This window comes from Cydia splendana, chromosome 1 (assembly GCF_910591565.1).
Source record: "Cydia splendana chromosome 1, ilCydSple1.2, whole genome shotgun sequence".
Taxonomy (NCBI): Eukaryota; Metazoa; Arthropoda; class Insecta; order Lepidoptera; family Tortricidae; genus Cydia; species Cydia splendana.
Window position 1 is genome coordinate 20091894 of NC_085960.1, and position 17298 is coordinate 20109191.

The window sequence follows — 17298 nt, forward strand, 5'->3', positions numbered from 1 at the left end:
TCTCAACCAAAACTTCAGTTAGTTATTAACGAGTGAAATGGACCAATTATTAAATTTCAACACCGCTAATACATTCCGGTCCAATAAAGACTGTATAAAGAATTATAAATGGCCGTTGTCAAAATATTCAGTACAATAGTAATTAGCTTCTTGTGAGGAACAAAGTAGTGGTTATGAAGAGGCGCGTGCGTTGGATCAGTTGGATGTATAAAAATGCTACTAGATTGTGTGGCTCAATTTAAAAGAAATCTGCGGGTATTTTTAATCGAGGTGCGATTTCAAATGTTAGTACATTTTTTGTTTAGGGTTTACAGATGACATTCGACTTGTCTTGTTAATTTGTAGTACTGCATACTTACATAGTTATGAAAGCGTACCGATATTGCTTACTCTGCTCGCTGCCAATGCTCAAATAAAATATAAAATCAATTCAAGTACGTATTTATTACCCAAGCACTTATAGTTAAAAAAAAACATCACAGCTTCAAACATTTATTAACTTATAAGCATTGTATTATGATACCCTACCCTAACCTACCGTAAACGCCCGAAAATAAAACGAGTTTTTTGTATTAAAACAAGTTCGTATACTACTAATTAGAGATGTTTTCAGGGACTAAAATGGATCCAAAAGGCAGTTTACTGTTGTCCGTTTCGAGCTTTATCTGGTTTATAAAATAAAATAAATAAAGATTTATTTCCAGGCATCACGTACAGTAAATAGTACACCCATTTCAAACTAAATATAAAATCTTAAAACTAAAATAAAAGCAAAGTAAAAAGTATTATGAACAAGCGTAGTAAGAAAGGGTGTTAATATTCAAACATGTATTCCGTACATCTATTTTTTAAAGAGTTTTGTGTCCCACTCGCACTTGACTATATCCTCTGAAGCTGATAACTTGCGTCACGCATAAAGAGATGCATTTAGATTCCTTGATATAAATTATCGGATAGAAATCAAAGTTTTTTTGTGGCTCCGGCTTTATGCTGCAGCCCACGCCCAGTGAAATTCTGGATTTTTGAATTATATGAATTGTATTGTTCTAACTAAAATACCTTATACTTAGGTACCTACTGACAACAAAAATATATGCAATGTGGGGGCCATGGGATAAACAAAATTAAACATTTGTATCTTGGTGGGTTAAGGCTTTTTTTTTCATTAAGACTTTGAGTATCACTTTGTTTTATATGGGTGCGGGCCTGAAATAAAATATTTTTTTTTTATTAACCATATAGGTTTTATAAAATAATGAAGGTCTCTAAAGTTATGTACTGGTAGTACAAGTACCCATTTAAAAGTGCTTACAGAGTTCGTACAATAACAATAACGACAAATGAGACGAATTCACATTTTTTTTTTACTTAATCGATACCAACGTCAACTTGTCGTACCTACTTTGTATTTCCAGCATACTAACAGTTCTGTTATTTAGTAATTATACCAAATTTAATTAAAAATCTACCAAACCCATGGAAACTAAGAAGTTTATAAGTACTAAACTCTGTAAAAAAACTTTAGACAGGCCAAATAAAACAGCATTTGACTAAAAAACGCATTTACGGCAAAGTTCTGTGATGCAAGTTTGTGGCTCGAGCTTATTTAGAAAACCAACGGCTGGCCGCGAAAAGCACAATCATGCGGTTGCTTATGATCTGGTTTTTGTCCATCCGTCCGTTTTAAACTCTCATCTCGTTGGTAACCGAGGACGGACGTGAGGAGTCGAGCACCACAGACTAGAAATAAATGGAGTTGACTTTTATCCCCGAGCCCAAGTATCGACATTAAAGATCACTCACGTTAGACCGGGTCCGGGCCGGAGATTCCGGCGCTTCGTTTTCTATGGAAAGCATCACGTGATCACCCGATCACCGGTCATCTGTCATAGAAAAGTAAGCGCCGGAAGCTCCGGCCCGAATCCGACCCGATCTAACGTGAGTCATCCTTTATGAAGCTTCCACTGGTCAAAAATCTGAAATGGCTTGACGCACTTTGGACAAATCAAGTGTTGTTAAAGTGTCTTTATTTGTAAAAGTGATATAAGTTATAGGTAATATTTTTGTAACAAGACAGGTGTTTAAAATTTGCTTCTTTTTACCAAAATGTCATTACCTACATCTTTTAATTTTAAAGCACTATTTAAAAATCAAGTTATTATGATTCTTACTATTTCTTAATTATTGTAGTATGTACCTATGTATAAATATATGTATATTTATGGGTGTATGCTGTATACAACCAATTCTTTACCAACTTTGTACATCTCCGACGATTTCAAGGCTGCACTCACGTTTTCGAAACCATTGTGGTTTCCTATAAGTTTTCTGTTTGTATTCATTTGAACAGGTATAACGAGCAAGCCAAATAACATAGGAAGGGAGTCATTACTTTCAAATAACGATGTTTACTCACGCCCTAAGTACGGATTATCTGTAATGAATGGGAAAGTTGAAGACATTTTATTTTCAATGCTACCAGATTGTTTCGTTAACATTTCTGTCTAATACTGTCTATTTGACGAGTGTTAGTAGTAATAGGTTACTACTTTGTAAAGACGGGTAGATTCCTTACGGAAAAAAGTGATTATATTATATAATCTTAAAACTTAAGTCTGTACTATTTGCAAATACATCCTGTATACAAAAGTAACTGATCAATTCTTATATTTCCTGATCATAGATCACGGTTAGAATTCAAGAAAAACTGGGCCCGATTCGGATTTTGAAATAGACATCTATTAGACATCTTTTAGACATCACCAAGATACGATAATGATATGTTTAAGATCTAACCTGTCAAATTTGACATTTGCGCGATTCTGGAGATACTGTTGAACGATTTCCACAGGATTCAATTCACATCTAATAGATATCTTACTCGATCTAACGTAAAACTGACATTGGTTGCCCTAACTGCGCTGCAAAAGAGAACTAGTTGATATCTAAACTATAACGTTTCTAGAATACTAGATCCTAGTACGTGTCGTCTCTTGTGAATATCTTGAAGTTCGAATACGGCAGACTTTTTTTATATTGTTAAATTAAAAAGATCTACAAAACCTTCAGTCTGCATCTATTGTTGAATTTGTCAATACAAGTAATTGAATTAATTTATCTACTTCCTGCTCATAGATCACAATCCTCATTTTATAATTACCTGTCTGTAACCTTGTACCTTGTAAGCTGGCCGTCATCGTCACGGGAAGTTGCGCTATATGTCTCAACGTCCAATAGTTCTCCGACATGAAAAGTTGGTTCATATTTATTGTTATTTGGATTCTAATACTTTTCTTCATTTAATTCAAAATGATAAGGACGCTTTTGATATTATCTCTCCCATCAGTACACAACATGGGACTCCTCATATTTAATATATATTATGTTTCATTTATTTTGCAGTAGGTAGGTACAGAAACTAACCAATGGGAAAGCATAACAATGAGTAAGCCAAGATATATTTCTTATGCAATAACTTGTACCTTGAAAAGTCAAAGAAAGAGATAATGTTGTTTATTTCCTTGTAACTAGGAGGCTTATGTAATAGAATAAATAAGAATTATGTTGCAATACATTTCCTCTTTCGCCACTGGCTGGTAAATTAAAAATAAATCTATGATTTATAATGTACGTATATGTATGTAGTTTAACATAAAATGTGGAGTAAACATTTTGTGTAGGAGTACTCACAGAGTGGCAGTTTAACACGTCTATGCGGGCGTGACTTTGGTCATAGACAAGGAAGAGGTTAATAAATAATATTACCTTTTGAATCTTTTTAGGTACGTATAAGAAGTCTTTTTATACTTACATTTTATAGTTACCTCCCAAGCCACTACACGCGTGTATATACAAATTGTTTCAAAATCCGTGCAGTTATTAAATTGAAGTATTATGTGTCGTTTCCTTATTTACCAAGGACGCCCATATCCATTAAACATGACAAAATAAAATGTTAATGTTGTACCAATTTTTAATAATTTATTCTAATGTGGTAAGCGTAATTACTGTCATTTAATATGTGGTTCTTAAAGTCTGATTAGAATCTTTACTGATAGAAGGAAGTCTCGCAATTTTTTTATTAGGTTACTAATAAAGTAGCAATTCTGTGTAGGCTGTATCTTCAGTATTGTTTCATAGTTACGTAACTTCGTTAGCGTAGATTTTTAATTTTATTTTAGGGGTTGTATTTATGTTGTAAAACCCCTTCTTAGTGGATTATTCAATTCAATTCAATGTATTTATTTCAGACTCTGGGTCCATAAAACCTTGGTGTTATTACTTTACGTAAATAGCCTACTGTAATAATCAAGTTTCTAGATGCAGTTACTTTTGCTCTGCGTTAATTATACTTAATTCAGTTAGGACCCAGTTAGAAGGTGAAACACGGTATATGTTTAAAAAAATTGTATGGAACTTGCACCATTTTTCAACAGTCATAAACAAACAAATTACCTATGGAAGTATCGGCAAATGGGCGGTAGGTAAAGAGCATACTTAAGTATATTTTATCTGGCAATCCTTGATACAATCTATGACAAAATACATATTTTACTAACATATTACTAATTGAGACGTTGTCATGTCATATGCATATATCACAAAGAGTATTGAAAGATGGTTGAAAGTCTTCAAATGATAATCACAATTCTAAATTAGAACAGATCATAGTTAGGTATATTCAATAAATGTGAATAAAGTAGGTACCTACTGTCAGTATTTATAAGTTTAATTAAATCTACAAATTCAAATTTCTGTCATGAATTCATAGATAGTTTAATTTAATAAGGTCATTGAATATAATATTTTCCTAAATAAAAACGTAACTAATAAACAAACAGTCGGTTACTCACGTCGTGATCAGGAACATAGGAGTAGACGTGAAGCTTGTCGATTCTTATAGTTCCTTGAAAAGGGTATAAAAGGGATCCCTTCGGCAGCTCTTGTGATGTCCAAACATTCACTGATGCCTCCCTTCCTCTAGCACCACCAGGCCTCAAAGCCAAGCTCAGTTCTTGGGGTATTAACACCAAAGTCTCCATCTTTGCACGCACTTTCAGTCAAAACTGATTAATTAATTAGGATTAAATTTGTCCTCCCACAGTCATGCCACAAATGAGTAATCCCCGAGAATGTGACTGAACTCGTCCATCACAGTTAATGAGTATAAATAATTTATTACAAGAAAAAAGGGACGTCTCTCCGATTATCAGTCGCTGATGTCGCCGACAAAATATCGGTTGGATGCGTGATCGATCGTCCAGTGAAACGTCAGTGTAAATTAATCACTGCATATACTCATATGAGTCAGGCACGGCTGTTCTCAAAGTTAAAGTAAACGAAATATTAGATGGTAATTTTTATCAAAGTTCGTTCAACCCGTCACAATATTGTCCGTTTAGGGTACAATATCAGCACAGTACGGGAGTACCGGTAAGCGCATACGCAAGATGCGCGCGCCGTCTCTGAACGTAGACTGAAGGAAGCGCTAACATTGACCTTAGTAGCGGCCGTGATCGCGTTTACAGTTCATTTTTTGCTCGATAAAAAGGAGAGGAGTAAAGCCCTGCAAGAGTTTGTCATAGTCATTTTCGAAATATAGGTCTTATATCGCTACTAATAAGTTCCATATCAAACGTATGGATATGTTTGTAAGATGTAGTAAGGTGCGCTCCCCTCCAAAGGCGGCACCTGCCAGGTTCGTGCGCCGCCCGTCAGAGCGGCGTAGAACCTCGCTCGGCGCACGCGGACCTACCTGCTATAGAGCTTTTTTCGACTTCTTACGACAGGTGTTTTTTTTAACGTTCCGTTTTTTAATTAGGTGGTTTATTGACGTAAGGTGTTTTTGTCTGAAGTCTTGCGCAATAATAAAATAAAGATACCTACTCAAAACATATGTTGACGTACATTTCCCTACTTATTTGAATTGAATTTTTAATTTTACTTTGGGCTTGAAATTAATGTTTTTGTTAGTGTTATGTAATAACTTGCAAAAATTATATCTAAGGTTGAAATAAAAAAAATCACATTAGATGTAACACATAACATCGCACTTGATAATATTTTGATGCCTATCGCGCATACCAGCTTTTATGTACCTACTACTTACCTTGTTTTACGAATATCTGCGATTTCTGCGTAGTTATCTAAATAAAATTCATCTGTACTTTTTGGGGGTGTGGGTTCGTGATGAATGTTTTAGGTCTAGAAAGAAGCAATTAAAATAAATATTGAATTAACATCCTCAATAATATAAATACCTAAAATACAAATTACAATAGAAAACTTTAAAAAAATATTTACACTATTTATTTTTATTTTTACGATACTAGAACTAAGTAGAAGGGCCAATTTCCGTTAACATTCTACTATAAGTAAGCCTATAATTATTAGGAATATACTTTATGCCCCAAGGTATTTCTAAGAAACTTAGTAGCTGCTTTCCGTTTCTACTTATATGTCTAAGAGATAAAGGACCCTTGTTCATAATTAGAGCTTCCATTAGATAAAACACCTGCCAGTCCTTTTGTGATCTCACTCATTAACCGCTGCACCAATTTGCACTTAATGCATCTGCAGGGTCATTATGACAACTTTCTTGCAGAAGTTTGTAACTGGAATCATGTTTCTATGACGGGACGAGGTTTTGTGCATACTATAATATAAAGAATAAGGTAAGTACCCCTATTAACGAGGGGGTTAAGCAAGTTTTCGAAAAAGAGCCAAAAATTAAGCATAAACCGACGGTGTATGAACCAAGACATATTTTTTTATGTTAGTTTGTTAATTAAAGTTTATATTATTTTAGTTTCTGGCCTTGTTTTAGAAAAATATAAAGGAAAAAATAATTATCAAAACCAAAATGTCGAAATCGCCTATTACCGTGGTAATGGACCACTGTTACCCAAATACCGCGGATGTGGGTTCCTTTTTACGAGGGTGGATAACCCGTCGCATTTTTAGTTCCATAATTATGATAAATATTATTTATTTGACAATAATGGATAAAAAATGGTATAGGTAATCAGTACAGTACGCTTTTCATATTATAAGACTTAATTAATGAATTTAAAATAAAAATAGTTGGTTCCTTTAACGCTAAAAACATCGTGGGTTACCCTTTACGAGCAAGTGTGATGCTGTCGAAATTCTTGTTTAATTTATTACCTATCTACGTTAAATAAATAGGTACTTAATTATTTCAACCGGACGTGAAGGGCAAGTTGCTCCAAAAAGTTTAAGCTACCTAAAGTAAAAGTAAAGTAAAAAAGCCTATCATAAAACACATTACAATTTAAAATATTACATTAAACTTAAAAATATTGTACTGTAATTTTTGGAGTATAAAACTTTTTTAAAATATAACTAAAATCTAAAACACGTACTATATTATTTAAAGTGTTTCACTATATAATGTTTATTTACAAATTCTACTTCTATTAAACACGTTTGCTTATGAAAGTCGCCTGAGCGGCGTAGGCCTCCCCCGTATCTCTCCAATCCTCTCTGTCCATAGCCCGTCTCCTCCATGTTGGTCCACATACTCCGCGGAACACGTCTTCCCAACGTTTCCTGGGTCTACCTCTTTTCCTGTGGCCGTTACGAGGTGTCCAGTCTGTCACTGTTTTAGTCCACCTGCCATCATTTATGCAACAGATAGATAGTTAATTTAAGCTACCTATCACAGTTATATTCTACACAATATATACAAGATCTGTGTAAGTTAATGTTAATGTTGTATGTTTGTGTGTCTATTATGTTATTAAAATAACATAAAATATATTTTTCTACTATCTTCTCTATCTATATTTATTTTATGTTTGCTGCCTTAGAAAAAATATTGTGTGCAACGGTACATAATTAGGTTTTAAGAACAATTATTATGTACCTGGTATACAAAAGACTATCAAAAGTATTAGGTATTTTAAGAACCTATTAATTTCGAAGTCATGAAAGTTTTGGGTGGGTCTGTATTAGGTTCTCATACTTACAGCTTATTACCGAGTGATGTCTTTTCTAACCATCGTTAAACGGTTCAATTCAAATAATTTTAAAACTCATTTACGACTAATAAAAATGAATAGTTATCTTGTATTTTTTTAATACAATAAATATGGATGGTTCCAAATATTACAAAACAATGGTAAAAATAAATTTTATAACCATACTTATGTTTTTATATCAATACTTGAACGAGTTTCTCATATAAGGGTTTCTAAGAAAACGTCTGAGAAGGTGTCTAAAATTGTCATCAAAATTAAGAGTTATTGAATAGATTTCATACCACGTTAATAGCTCTTTAGCTTTATAGGTGGTTGAATATTTCAATAACATCAAAAGTCAAGTAAATGTGCATTTATATATGAATATAAGATCGCCCGAATCTAAAATGCCGTTTCCGTTATTACCGAGGTATACCTCGAAATTAGGTATCACACAAAGAAAATGGAACCTAACACCGAGGTTTTTAATTTCCTATTTTTTTCCAATTGCCGAGCAAATATCACAAATAAAGTATTTGGGAACCATAAAGATAATAACTAAGAATCAATCTCAAGTCTTAGTCTTTCCATAATATTTACCATTATTACGCTAATCACTAAATATAATACGCGTTTACTTACTTGAGGTGTTGCGTGTTAGTATAAAGCAACCAAATCTTGCGCTCCTGATGCGTTAGTTTAGTATTTTCGACTTTTTTGCGTGATGTTTTCGTAGCAATGTTATACTTATTCGATAGTCAAACGATAAGGCTTTATTTCTGTGTTCTTAGATTCTAAGAAAGTTAATAAGCTTTCTTATTAAACGCTATTTTGTATATACCGCGGTAATGAATGCCAATTTTAATGGGGTCGTTAATAGGGGTACTTACTTACTTTTTTTAACTCACGTTTGATTTTTTCAACTGGTAATTTTGGTCAAAAGCGGAAAAAGAGAAGCTTTTAAAAGCTCATAGGTAAAATAGGTAGGTAGAGTTAGACCAAGAAAAGTCTGCAGCGCTTTTGATAGCCCACGCAGTGCAGCTGTTATTTTAAACGTCAAACTTCTATGAAATTATGACGTATAAATAATACTTGCACTGCGTGGCCTATCAAAATCGCTGCAGACTTTTCTTGGTCTAACTCTATGATTTCAATACAATCATTAAATAATTAAAACCTCCGCCATCAAGCTGACATACTATAAAATAAACCTTAGGCGGTGTAGGTCTGTCATAATAGACGGTTTACGAAGGGGCTTTTGTACGTAAGTAGAAACTATTCCCCGATTCTGGCCCCACCTCTCAGTGGTCACCGATCCTGACCCCAGGGCCGATCCACCGCCCCCGCTGAACCTAAAAAAAAAAAAAAAAAAAATAGCCCCCCATTTGAATTGATTGCGCTAGGTCTCAGCAGTGCCCGGCACCTCCTTCAGGTACTTACGAAATACGCTCATTAAACAATACACCTTGCTCACCACGGTAACAATAGGCTTATCGACCCTTTTCTATTGTTCGATCTCGACTCGGGCGCGTTATTGTGTTACCGAGCATACTACCTGGATGGACCCTTCACCCACCGACGTCTTCATTCATGCCTTCTTTATGTGTGTATTATACTGTAGGTGTTTGTGATAGGTATTAGCGATAGGTATTTGCAATAGGTATTATCGATAGGTATTTGCAAAAGGTACTTATTTGCGATTCATTATTATCTTACAACCTCTTGGAGCTATTTCGATTTATAAGGAATACAGTTCTAACCTAACCTAACCTAATTAGAATTTACACAAGTAATCCGTCGGTAGCCTAAACTAAAATCAACCTAACTTCTCATTTCAAACTAACCTGCTTTCACCTAGTCTTCGTTCAAGTTATGTTTTAACCTAAATACCTAAACTTCTTACCTATCCAAACTAAAGCATCCTACATATCGTATACATACTTACCTATATTGTGCATATTGTATTGTGTTATTTTATTTAGTTTTACCTATTTCTAACTCATTATTTTTGTCTGCGATAAATGCAATTCTACCTAATGTAGCCTTTTTTATTCTTAAACTTAGTATGTAAGTATGTCTCATTATCTAATACTATATGTTTATTTTCACATACATTTTTATGTTCTTTGTAACACGATAGAAAGTAAACTCGTAGCTACTTGTTTCTTTGTATTATTAAAATAATAACTAGGCGTGTGAGGCATTTCTTGTGCACTTGTTTTCATTGTTATAACAGCTTAATTGCTTTATTGATAGACGTCTATTATATTTTCTGCTGACAATGGATTATTATGTGGATATAATTTGGGTTTGAGTACAGGGAGCGTCTGTTTAGTTGAACTTGTTGAGACATGTTACTTTGTATGATTTTAAAAAAATAACGAGACGTGTCAACTGGTTTCAACATGATTTAGCCTAATACGTCGGCATTTCTTGTGTGTTGGTATTCATTGTTATAACAGCATAATTGCTTTATTGGTAGACATCTATTATATTTTATACTGACAATGGATTTATTGTTTCCTATTATGCTTTTGAATTTGGGTTTTAGTAAAGAGAGCGTCTGTATTAGATGAACCTGTTGAGACATGATTTGAACGATACTGTATCCTGCTCACTATCACAGTATAAAAGCCGAAGAGAAATGGCTTTGAGTAAGTATTACTGTCGTGGCAGTCCTCTGTATCAGAGCTCCTTGTATCTACTGCAGTATATAGAAATATAGTGTTAATTCAACAGTGAAGTGTTTATAGAAAGACCCAACAATGGATGTAAGTATGTCTTTTATTACCGTAACTTACTTTGTTTTGTTTTCACTTGTGTTCTTTGTGTTTTAATTATCAAGATTGTAGACAGTGTGTAAATTATTGTTTTATATTGTTTCAGTTCACTGAAAATACTTTCAAGAACTATTACTACCCGGATGATAATAAAGACGAATCAAGCGATGAAGAGGGTACGCTTGGTCTCAAAGTTAAACAAGCCATCGCAAAGAAACGTTCAGGAAACAATATCGATAGCTTCTTTGAACGACCTAAAAAGCAGTCTAAAGTTGTGAAACGGTCTTCAAATGTGAGCAAAAGTTCACCAGACGGTGTTGCAAACTTGTCATCCGGACAAGACGACGGGGCCTATGCATCACATTTGATTAAAATCGAGATATATGATATGCATAAAATCAAAAACGTCCCACCCATGGAACACTGGAAGCATGCGGACTTCAGATTGAAATATTTTGCGTTGGAAGACGATTTGGAGCTACAAAATACGCGAAATATTATTTATAACATAACAAAGCAATTAGCTTCTAAGGACAGTAGTGTGAAATATTTTATAGATAATAAGAAACAGTGATAGTTATAATTATTAATGATAGTAGTAGCTTAATGATTGTGTTAACGTATTTCTCATTTTTTACCTCTCCTTAAGTACATTTTCCATGTAACAGATTTTTTTGTGTCGTCTCGTTTTTTAAGTAACAAAGAATGTTAAGAAATATTTTGTAAATAATAAAATTAAAAAAAAAAAAATGTGTGGTTTAAAAGGTCTTTGTATTATATGAAAAAATAAAAAATCTTATTCAAGTACACGTATTATTTTATTTCACAAAAAATGTTTTAAACATATTCCTTAATATAAGGTCATTACATACAGAATTATCAGAAAACAAACTTAGCATATCTGTCATAGTTTTTCCATGATATTTAAAATACAAATAAACTAGACAATATTCACCACAAACTGAAGTAAAATGGTTTTGAAGAGGTTTATTGTTATAAAACCACTGTCTGGTGTTTCTTTTTAAAAATAAGTTATGGTAACCTGAAGGTTTCCGTCCGAAGGAATCAAAATATTCTCCTATACCAGTAACATCAATGTGTATGGCAACCCAGTGGGAGCCTGGTTTCGTGTCAGGGTCCAAATTACTAACAATAAAGACAGGTAGATCGAACCAAATAGGTATTTTGTTAGCAGCAAAAACATTTGATTCAAAAAGTGGGTTTAATTTCTTCATACAAAATTGAATCTCATTAGTATCCATAATTACTTAATTAATAACAATTTATGTCTTGATGGTGCTGCAAACAATGACTACAACAAAATAAAGTAAACGAAAGAAAACATTGTATTTATATAATTATGTTATTCAACTATTATAATCTACAGATACATCACGGTTTTTGTTTCTTTCAATAATGTTGTCAAATTCTGCATACACGATACAATTAATGGTGCTAGTTAGAGCCGAATCAAAGCGTACTTCTATCCGAACACTTCCATGTCTAACAAGATTCCAGTGTGAAGTTGAACTAGCAGATAAATCAGGGGTTAAATCAAAACATAACAAACAATATCCTCCACCATAATCTGTTCTACTTATTCCATTACCTTCGTTGTGAAAATGAATACCAGTTCCAGAAAATAAGGTGTGATATGCCGCCGCTATTAAACCAGAACTAAATGACGGTTGTAATGTTTTAGAAGGAATTTCATGACCATCTACAAACAAACTAAATGAATTCATATTATAATTTTGAAAATTAAATGGATTCAAAGCTAAATTTCCATTAAAACCTGAATTTGATACAAATCCAATAATACAGCGTTTAGGAATTTGTCCGAGAAATATATTATCCAATGTTTTACCCTGGACCCCTGTTGGTATTGTGAGAACCTTAACTTCTGCTCTCGTAATGGGGTACTTCGCAGTCGTTGTTGCCAATACTTTTTGATGGGCTAACAAAACGCTAGGATTGATTTTTGTTCTTCTAACAATGAGACTAGCATCTGTTATTTGTACTTTAAGTTTTTTATCTTGATGACAAATTAAATTAAATGATTCTTTTGATCGGACTAACTTAATACGCAATTCAACACCATTTATCAAGAATTTCTCTTGGTTAAATATATCGCCATGCAAATGTCCAATCATTTCCACTTCCTTACTCTCTTTGATAAATTCTAGTCTTTTCTGAAATCCTTTGTTGTTGGCGTCAACGGTATCCATAAAACCTGGGGTATCCTCATACCATAACCCACAAGTAAGATGGGTTTTTTTGGCTGCCGGTCCATAGTTGAGAAGATTTTCCATATAAGCACGGTAAGCATATGTATTGTTTGGGGGTGATATGAGTTTTTGATTTAAATATACATCAAGTTGGTTGAAAAGGGAATGTAGCCAGTTATTGGTGGGTCCAACTCCGGCATCTGCTTTTAATTTTGTCCCATCTTGATTCAATACTTTAGCAGTAATATGTAACATTGTGTGTGATAGATCAATGTAGTCATCTCCTGATCCAGGTACTTGAAATTCAATGGGGCCATCATCACTTAAAGATGAAATTGGTTTGTAATGAATCCAATGTCCGCTTTCAATACTTGTTTGAGTTGATGGAAGGGCAAATATATCTAATTCAGATTTTGCACATTCACATGAATGACTGTGTAGAAATGACATTATTTAACTTGAAAATATATCGTTATTTTTATTATTATTTCTACTTCCTCTTCGTCGCGATGCTTTTCGAGTAATGAGTGGTTCTCTTCTTTTATTCGACATTTTATACCCAGATCCTGACATGAGAGAATCAATTTTTTCATCAGCCTTTCTTTTTAGGTTAGCGCTCGCTTCCTTAAATCGTGATCGAATGGAACTATCCATAGGACGAGAATTTACCATATCAGTTAACAAACCAACCCCTGCCCCTAAGGTTTCTTTTCCAATGGTTTTTAAACCGCTAGATAACAAAGGGAGCACTGATCTAAATAGTCCACCCAAAAAACTGCCTATACCATGTCCTCGTTGATATGGAACTCCCTTATAGACAATACCTATCCCAGAGCCGGCTTGGTGTGAATAATAATGTTCGTAAGGACAAGAGACTGACGATCTGTTGTAAATCATTTTACTCGTTGAAAGTGTAGCTTCACGCAAGAAGATCCAAATTGAAATGGTACTCTGACACCAGTCGTTGTTCTTATATCTATTTCAATGGTATCGAACTCTCTTCGTAAAACTGGTACATAATGAGCGGGTGAGAAGATGTGAGTTTTATAAGCTCCATAAATGAACTTAGTTGGATCTAAAGGTATTATTCTGAGTAATGAAGTAATAACATCTCCGACTACTTGTGGGTGTATTATATCAGTATAAACAAATATTTGAGATGGTAAACCTAAATATAAATTTGCAGGGCTTTTTCCTAATGTATTTTGTTTTAAATTTGTTTTCGGTTTAAAACCCAATTGCAGACTTAGTATCGGAGTTGTAATGATAGATGTTATTTCTTTATTTGTTGTTGCTATTCCAACCAGTTTTGTTAATCCATCATATCGAAATTTTACGTTATTTTTTAACTGTGGGTTTTCATTAAACGCTTGAAGAAAATGATCTATATTATCATATGTAGTGGCTGGTATATGAGTTTTTATATCTACTATTTTTGTAGTTTTATCGGTGGGTGATAACACCTTTTTCTTTAAATAAATGATGTTTTCGTGCTCTTGAACATTATACATGGAACAAGGATATTGAAATTCCACCAACCCAACTACCCATTCTCCTTCCAATTTAATGGTCTTTGGTAATTTAGTTAAGAAATGTGCAGTCGTGTTATCCGTGTAGTAATCTGATGAACTATTACTTAACAAAGTTAGATAAAAACTATTTTCACTCATATTTTCTTTAAGTTTGATTCAGGTATCCAAGAATTAAATTTATTAGGATAACCTTGCCACTTAACTAGTATTTCCTTTCTGCCAGCAACTCGACGCGAGCGTATTATTTTATCAATTTTATACTCGTTGGAGGGGAGGTAAGTTACCTTTTGTAATTCTTTAAAATAAAATGTACCAATGATGGGTTCACCTTCTAAATCCTTTATTGTATAAACAACTCGTGACGATCTGTTAATAATCGAATCAATAATAAATATTTCATCACTCCAATTACTTTCATAACCTTTTTGAAACACATGCTTATATTTAGTGATTCTAACATGATCACCTACATTTAGTTTTTTAGTTTCTAATGAAATTTGCCTATCTTTTTTGCGATCATATAAATTACACCAAACAGTCATAATATTATTAGAGCTAACATCAACTGGGCGCATTTTAATGCTAGAATGATAGCTATGGTTGTAAGAATGTAGAAGATCTTGTAATATATTTGTGTAGTTATATGTATTCTTATGAGTGAAGTAACGCCACATTTTCATTTTAAGTGTTCTTTGAAACCTTTCTACTATACTTGCTTTAATGTCGGGGTTATTAGTGGTATAATAATTAATATTTTTGCTCTTAAAGTAATCTCTAACCGCCTTTGAAACAAATTCTGTACCTTTATCAGATTGGATGTGACGGGGAACAGAGTTGGCTTCAGTAAATATGCTTTCAAAACATTGTTTAACAGTTGCTGAATCCTTCTTCTTCATGGCTCTTGCAAAAGCATATTTACTGAACACATCAATAACACAAAGAATATATTTATACCCATCATTATATTGACTATAAGTACTCATATCACTTAAATCAGCTTGCCAAAGTTCATTAAAGTTCGAGAGAATGTATTTATTTCTAGTAAATCGTCTATGAATAGGTTTATGCAGCGTGTGCGTATCTTGAGATTGTAACCATTTTTTCACTTCCTCTTTGTTCATTTGACCTTTCATTTCCTTTGATAAATTATTTAAACTGCTATAGCCAGCTGGATTAGAGACGTCATAATAGATTCTGTTAATATCTAATAAGGAGTCCATCTTTCCCACTCTATTTTCTTTCCGGATCGCTTTTGCTCCCGTGTAGCAAGAGGCGTAGAAGTATTATTATCTTTATCTGTTGAGGCTCTCGTCTTCACAGATGTGGAGGGGGTAAAGGGTTCAATCAAAGGAGTACCATTAATAAATGCTAAATTTGTAGGATTACCTATGCATGACCTAGGAACTTCGATATCTTTTAAAAGTAAAGCAAACACTTCCCATCCAATTGGCTTAGGACGTTTAAGACATCTAACGGTGTCGCTTACCAAATCAGTAATATTACTATTTTGAATGGTTTGGTTATTTATAACAACTTCACCAGTCTGTTTCCACCAAATTTTCGGTTTACTTGAAACAATGTAATCTAACAACGTTCGAGCTTTTTTTTCATAAGATTTAGGTAATATGTTTATAATTTTTGACGGACTAATTGGCATTAGTTCTTGATTTATTTCGCCAGGTGGTGTATTAAACGATGACGGTGTGGCTGCTTCAGTTACATTATCTGTAACTGACTCATTATTTTCAATCTCCTCCTTTTTGTTCACTTTTGTTTTTATAATATCATTACTTTCGTTGATGACTTGATCTACCCCCTCCATCACGATGGGTATTCTAAACGGTTTTCGATCTGTTTCAATAAAATGTAGAAATCTTTGTAATGCTTGAGAATATAACGTCCACTTTTCGCGATCATTCATTTTACTTTTAAGGATTTTTTGCATCTCTCCATCTAGCCGAGATGAGGAATTTTCGGGTGGACTCTCATTCCTTTTCAGCCTTTCAATAAAATCTGATTCAACTAATAACATTTTTTTTGTGTTTTCCATTTTGTTTATGATAAAGAGTTCACTAAAGCACTTAAAACTGCACCTAAAATAATAGGTAGAAATGCACCTCCTTTTTGAACTATAACAGTTTTTCTTATTTTATGTTTCCCTTTCGAAACTAATTTTCTTAAAATATCTTTATATTTTTTTAGTTTCGTCTTTTCTTTTTTTTCTAATGGAATTTTCCCATTTAGGACATTATAAATGCACTCACAAATAATGTTGATCTCTTCATCGTCACAAGATTTAAGTAATGCAGTACGATATTTGGGTTTAAGCAACTGCAATGCTTCAAGTAAATGTTTATATGTGTTTACTCTTGCATGCATCATGTAGAACTGACTAAAATATGGTGATTTTTATCATATTTAAACCCCTTTTTAGGTACATACACTGTGCAATGCCCATCAAACGGAAATATTTTTGTTTTAAAACGGCATATGTCATTTGTATTTTGTTTCAGGTCAATCATGAGGTAACCATGAGCCTCCTTTGTAGCATCTTTGTAGGCTTCGTCCACAAACTTTGAGTTTTCTGGGTAAACTTGTCGTGACAGGTAGCGTATTTGAGTTTTATCCCTGGGATTTTTAAAAAATACAATGTAGCTTGTATTCAATGAAATATCACGTTGACCTCTACCTTGATGAAATACGTTTTGTGTAATATAAAAAACACTTAAGTTTCTATGATGACTACCTTTCGTAAAAATGTCAACGATTCGTCCAT

At 33.5% G+C, this 17298-nt stretch overlaps 1 protein-coding gene across 1 annotated transcript in view; it reads right to left on the bottom strand.

Moving 5' to 3' along the window:
* The window catches only part of LOC134791894 (zinc finger protein 177-like), a 65733-nt gene extending 60241 nt beyond the window's left edge, over positions 1-5492 (bottom strand). The window contains exon 1 of the mRNA XM_063763016.1: positions 4854-5492. Within this exon, the coding sequence (XP_063619086.1) occupies positions 4854-5042 (189 nt within the window). The 5' untranslated portion in view covers positions 5043-5492. The remainder of the gene's footprint in view (positions 1-4853) is intronic.
* Positions 5493-17298: the final 11806 nt, after the last annotated feature.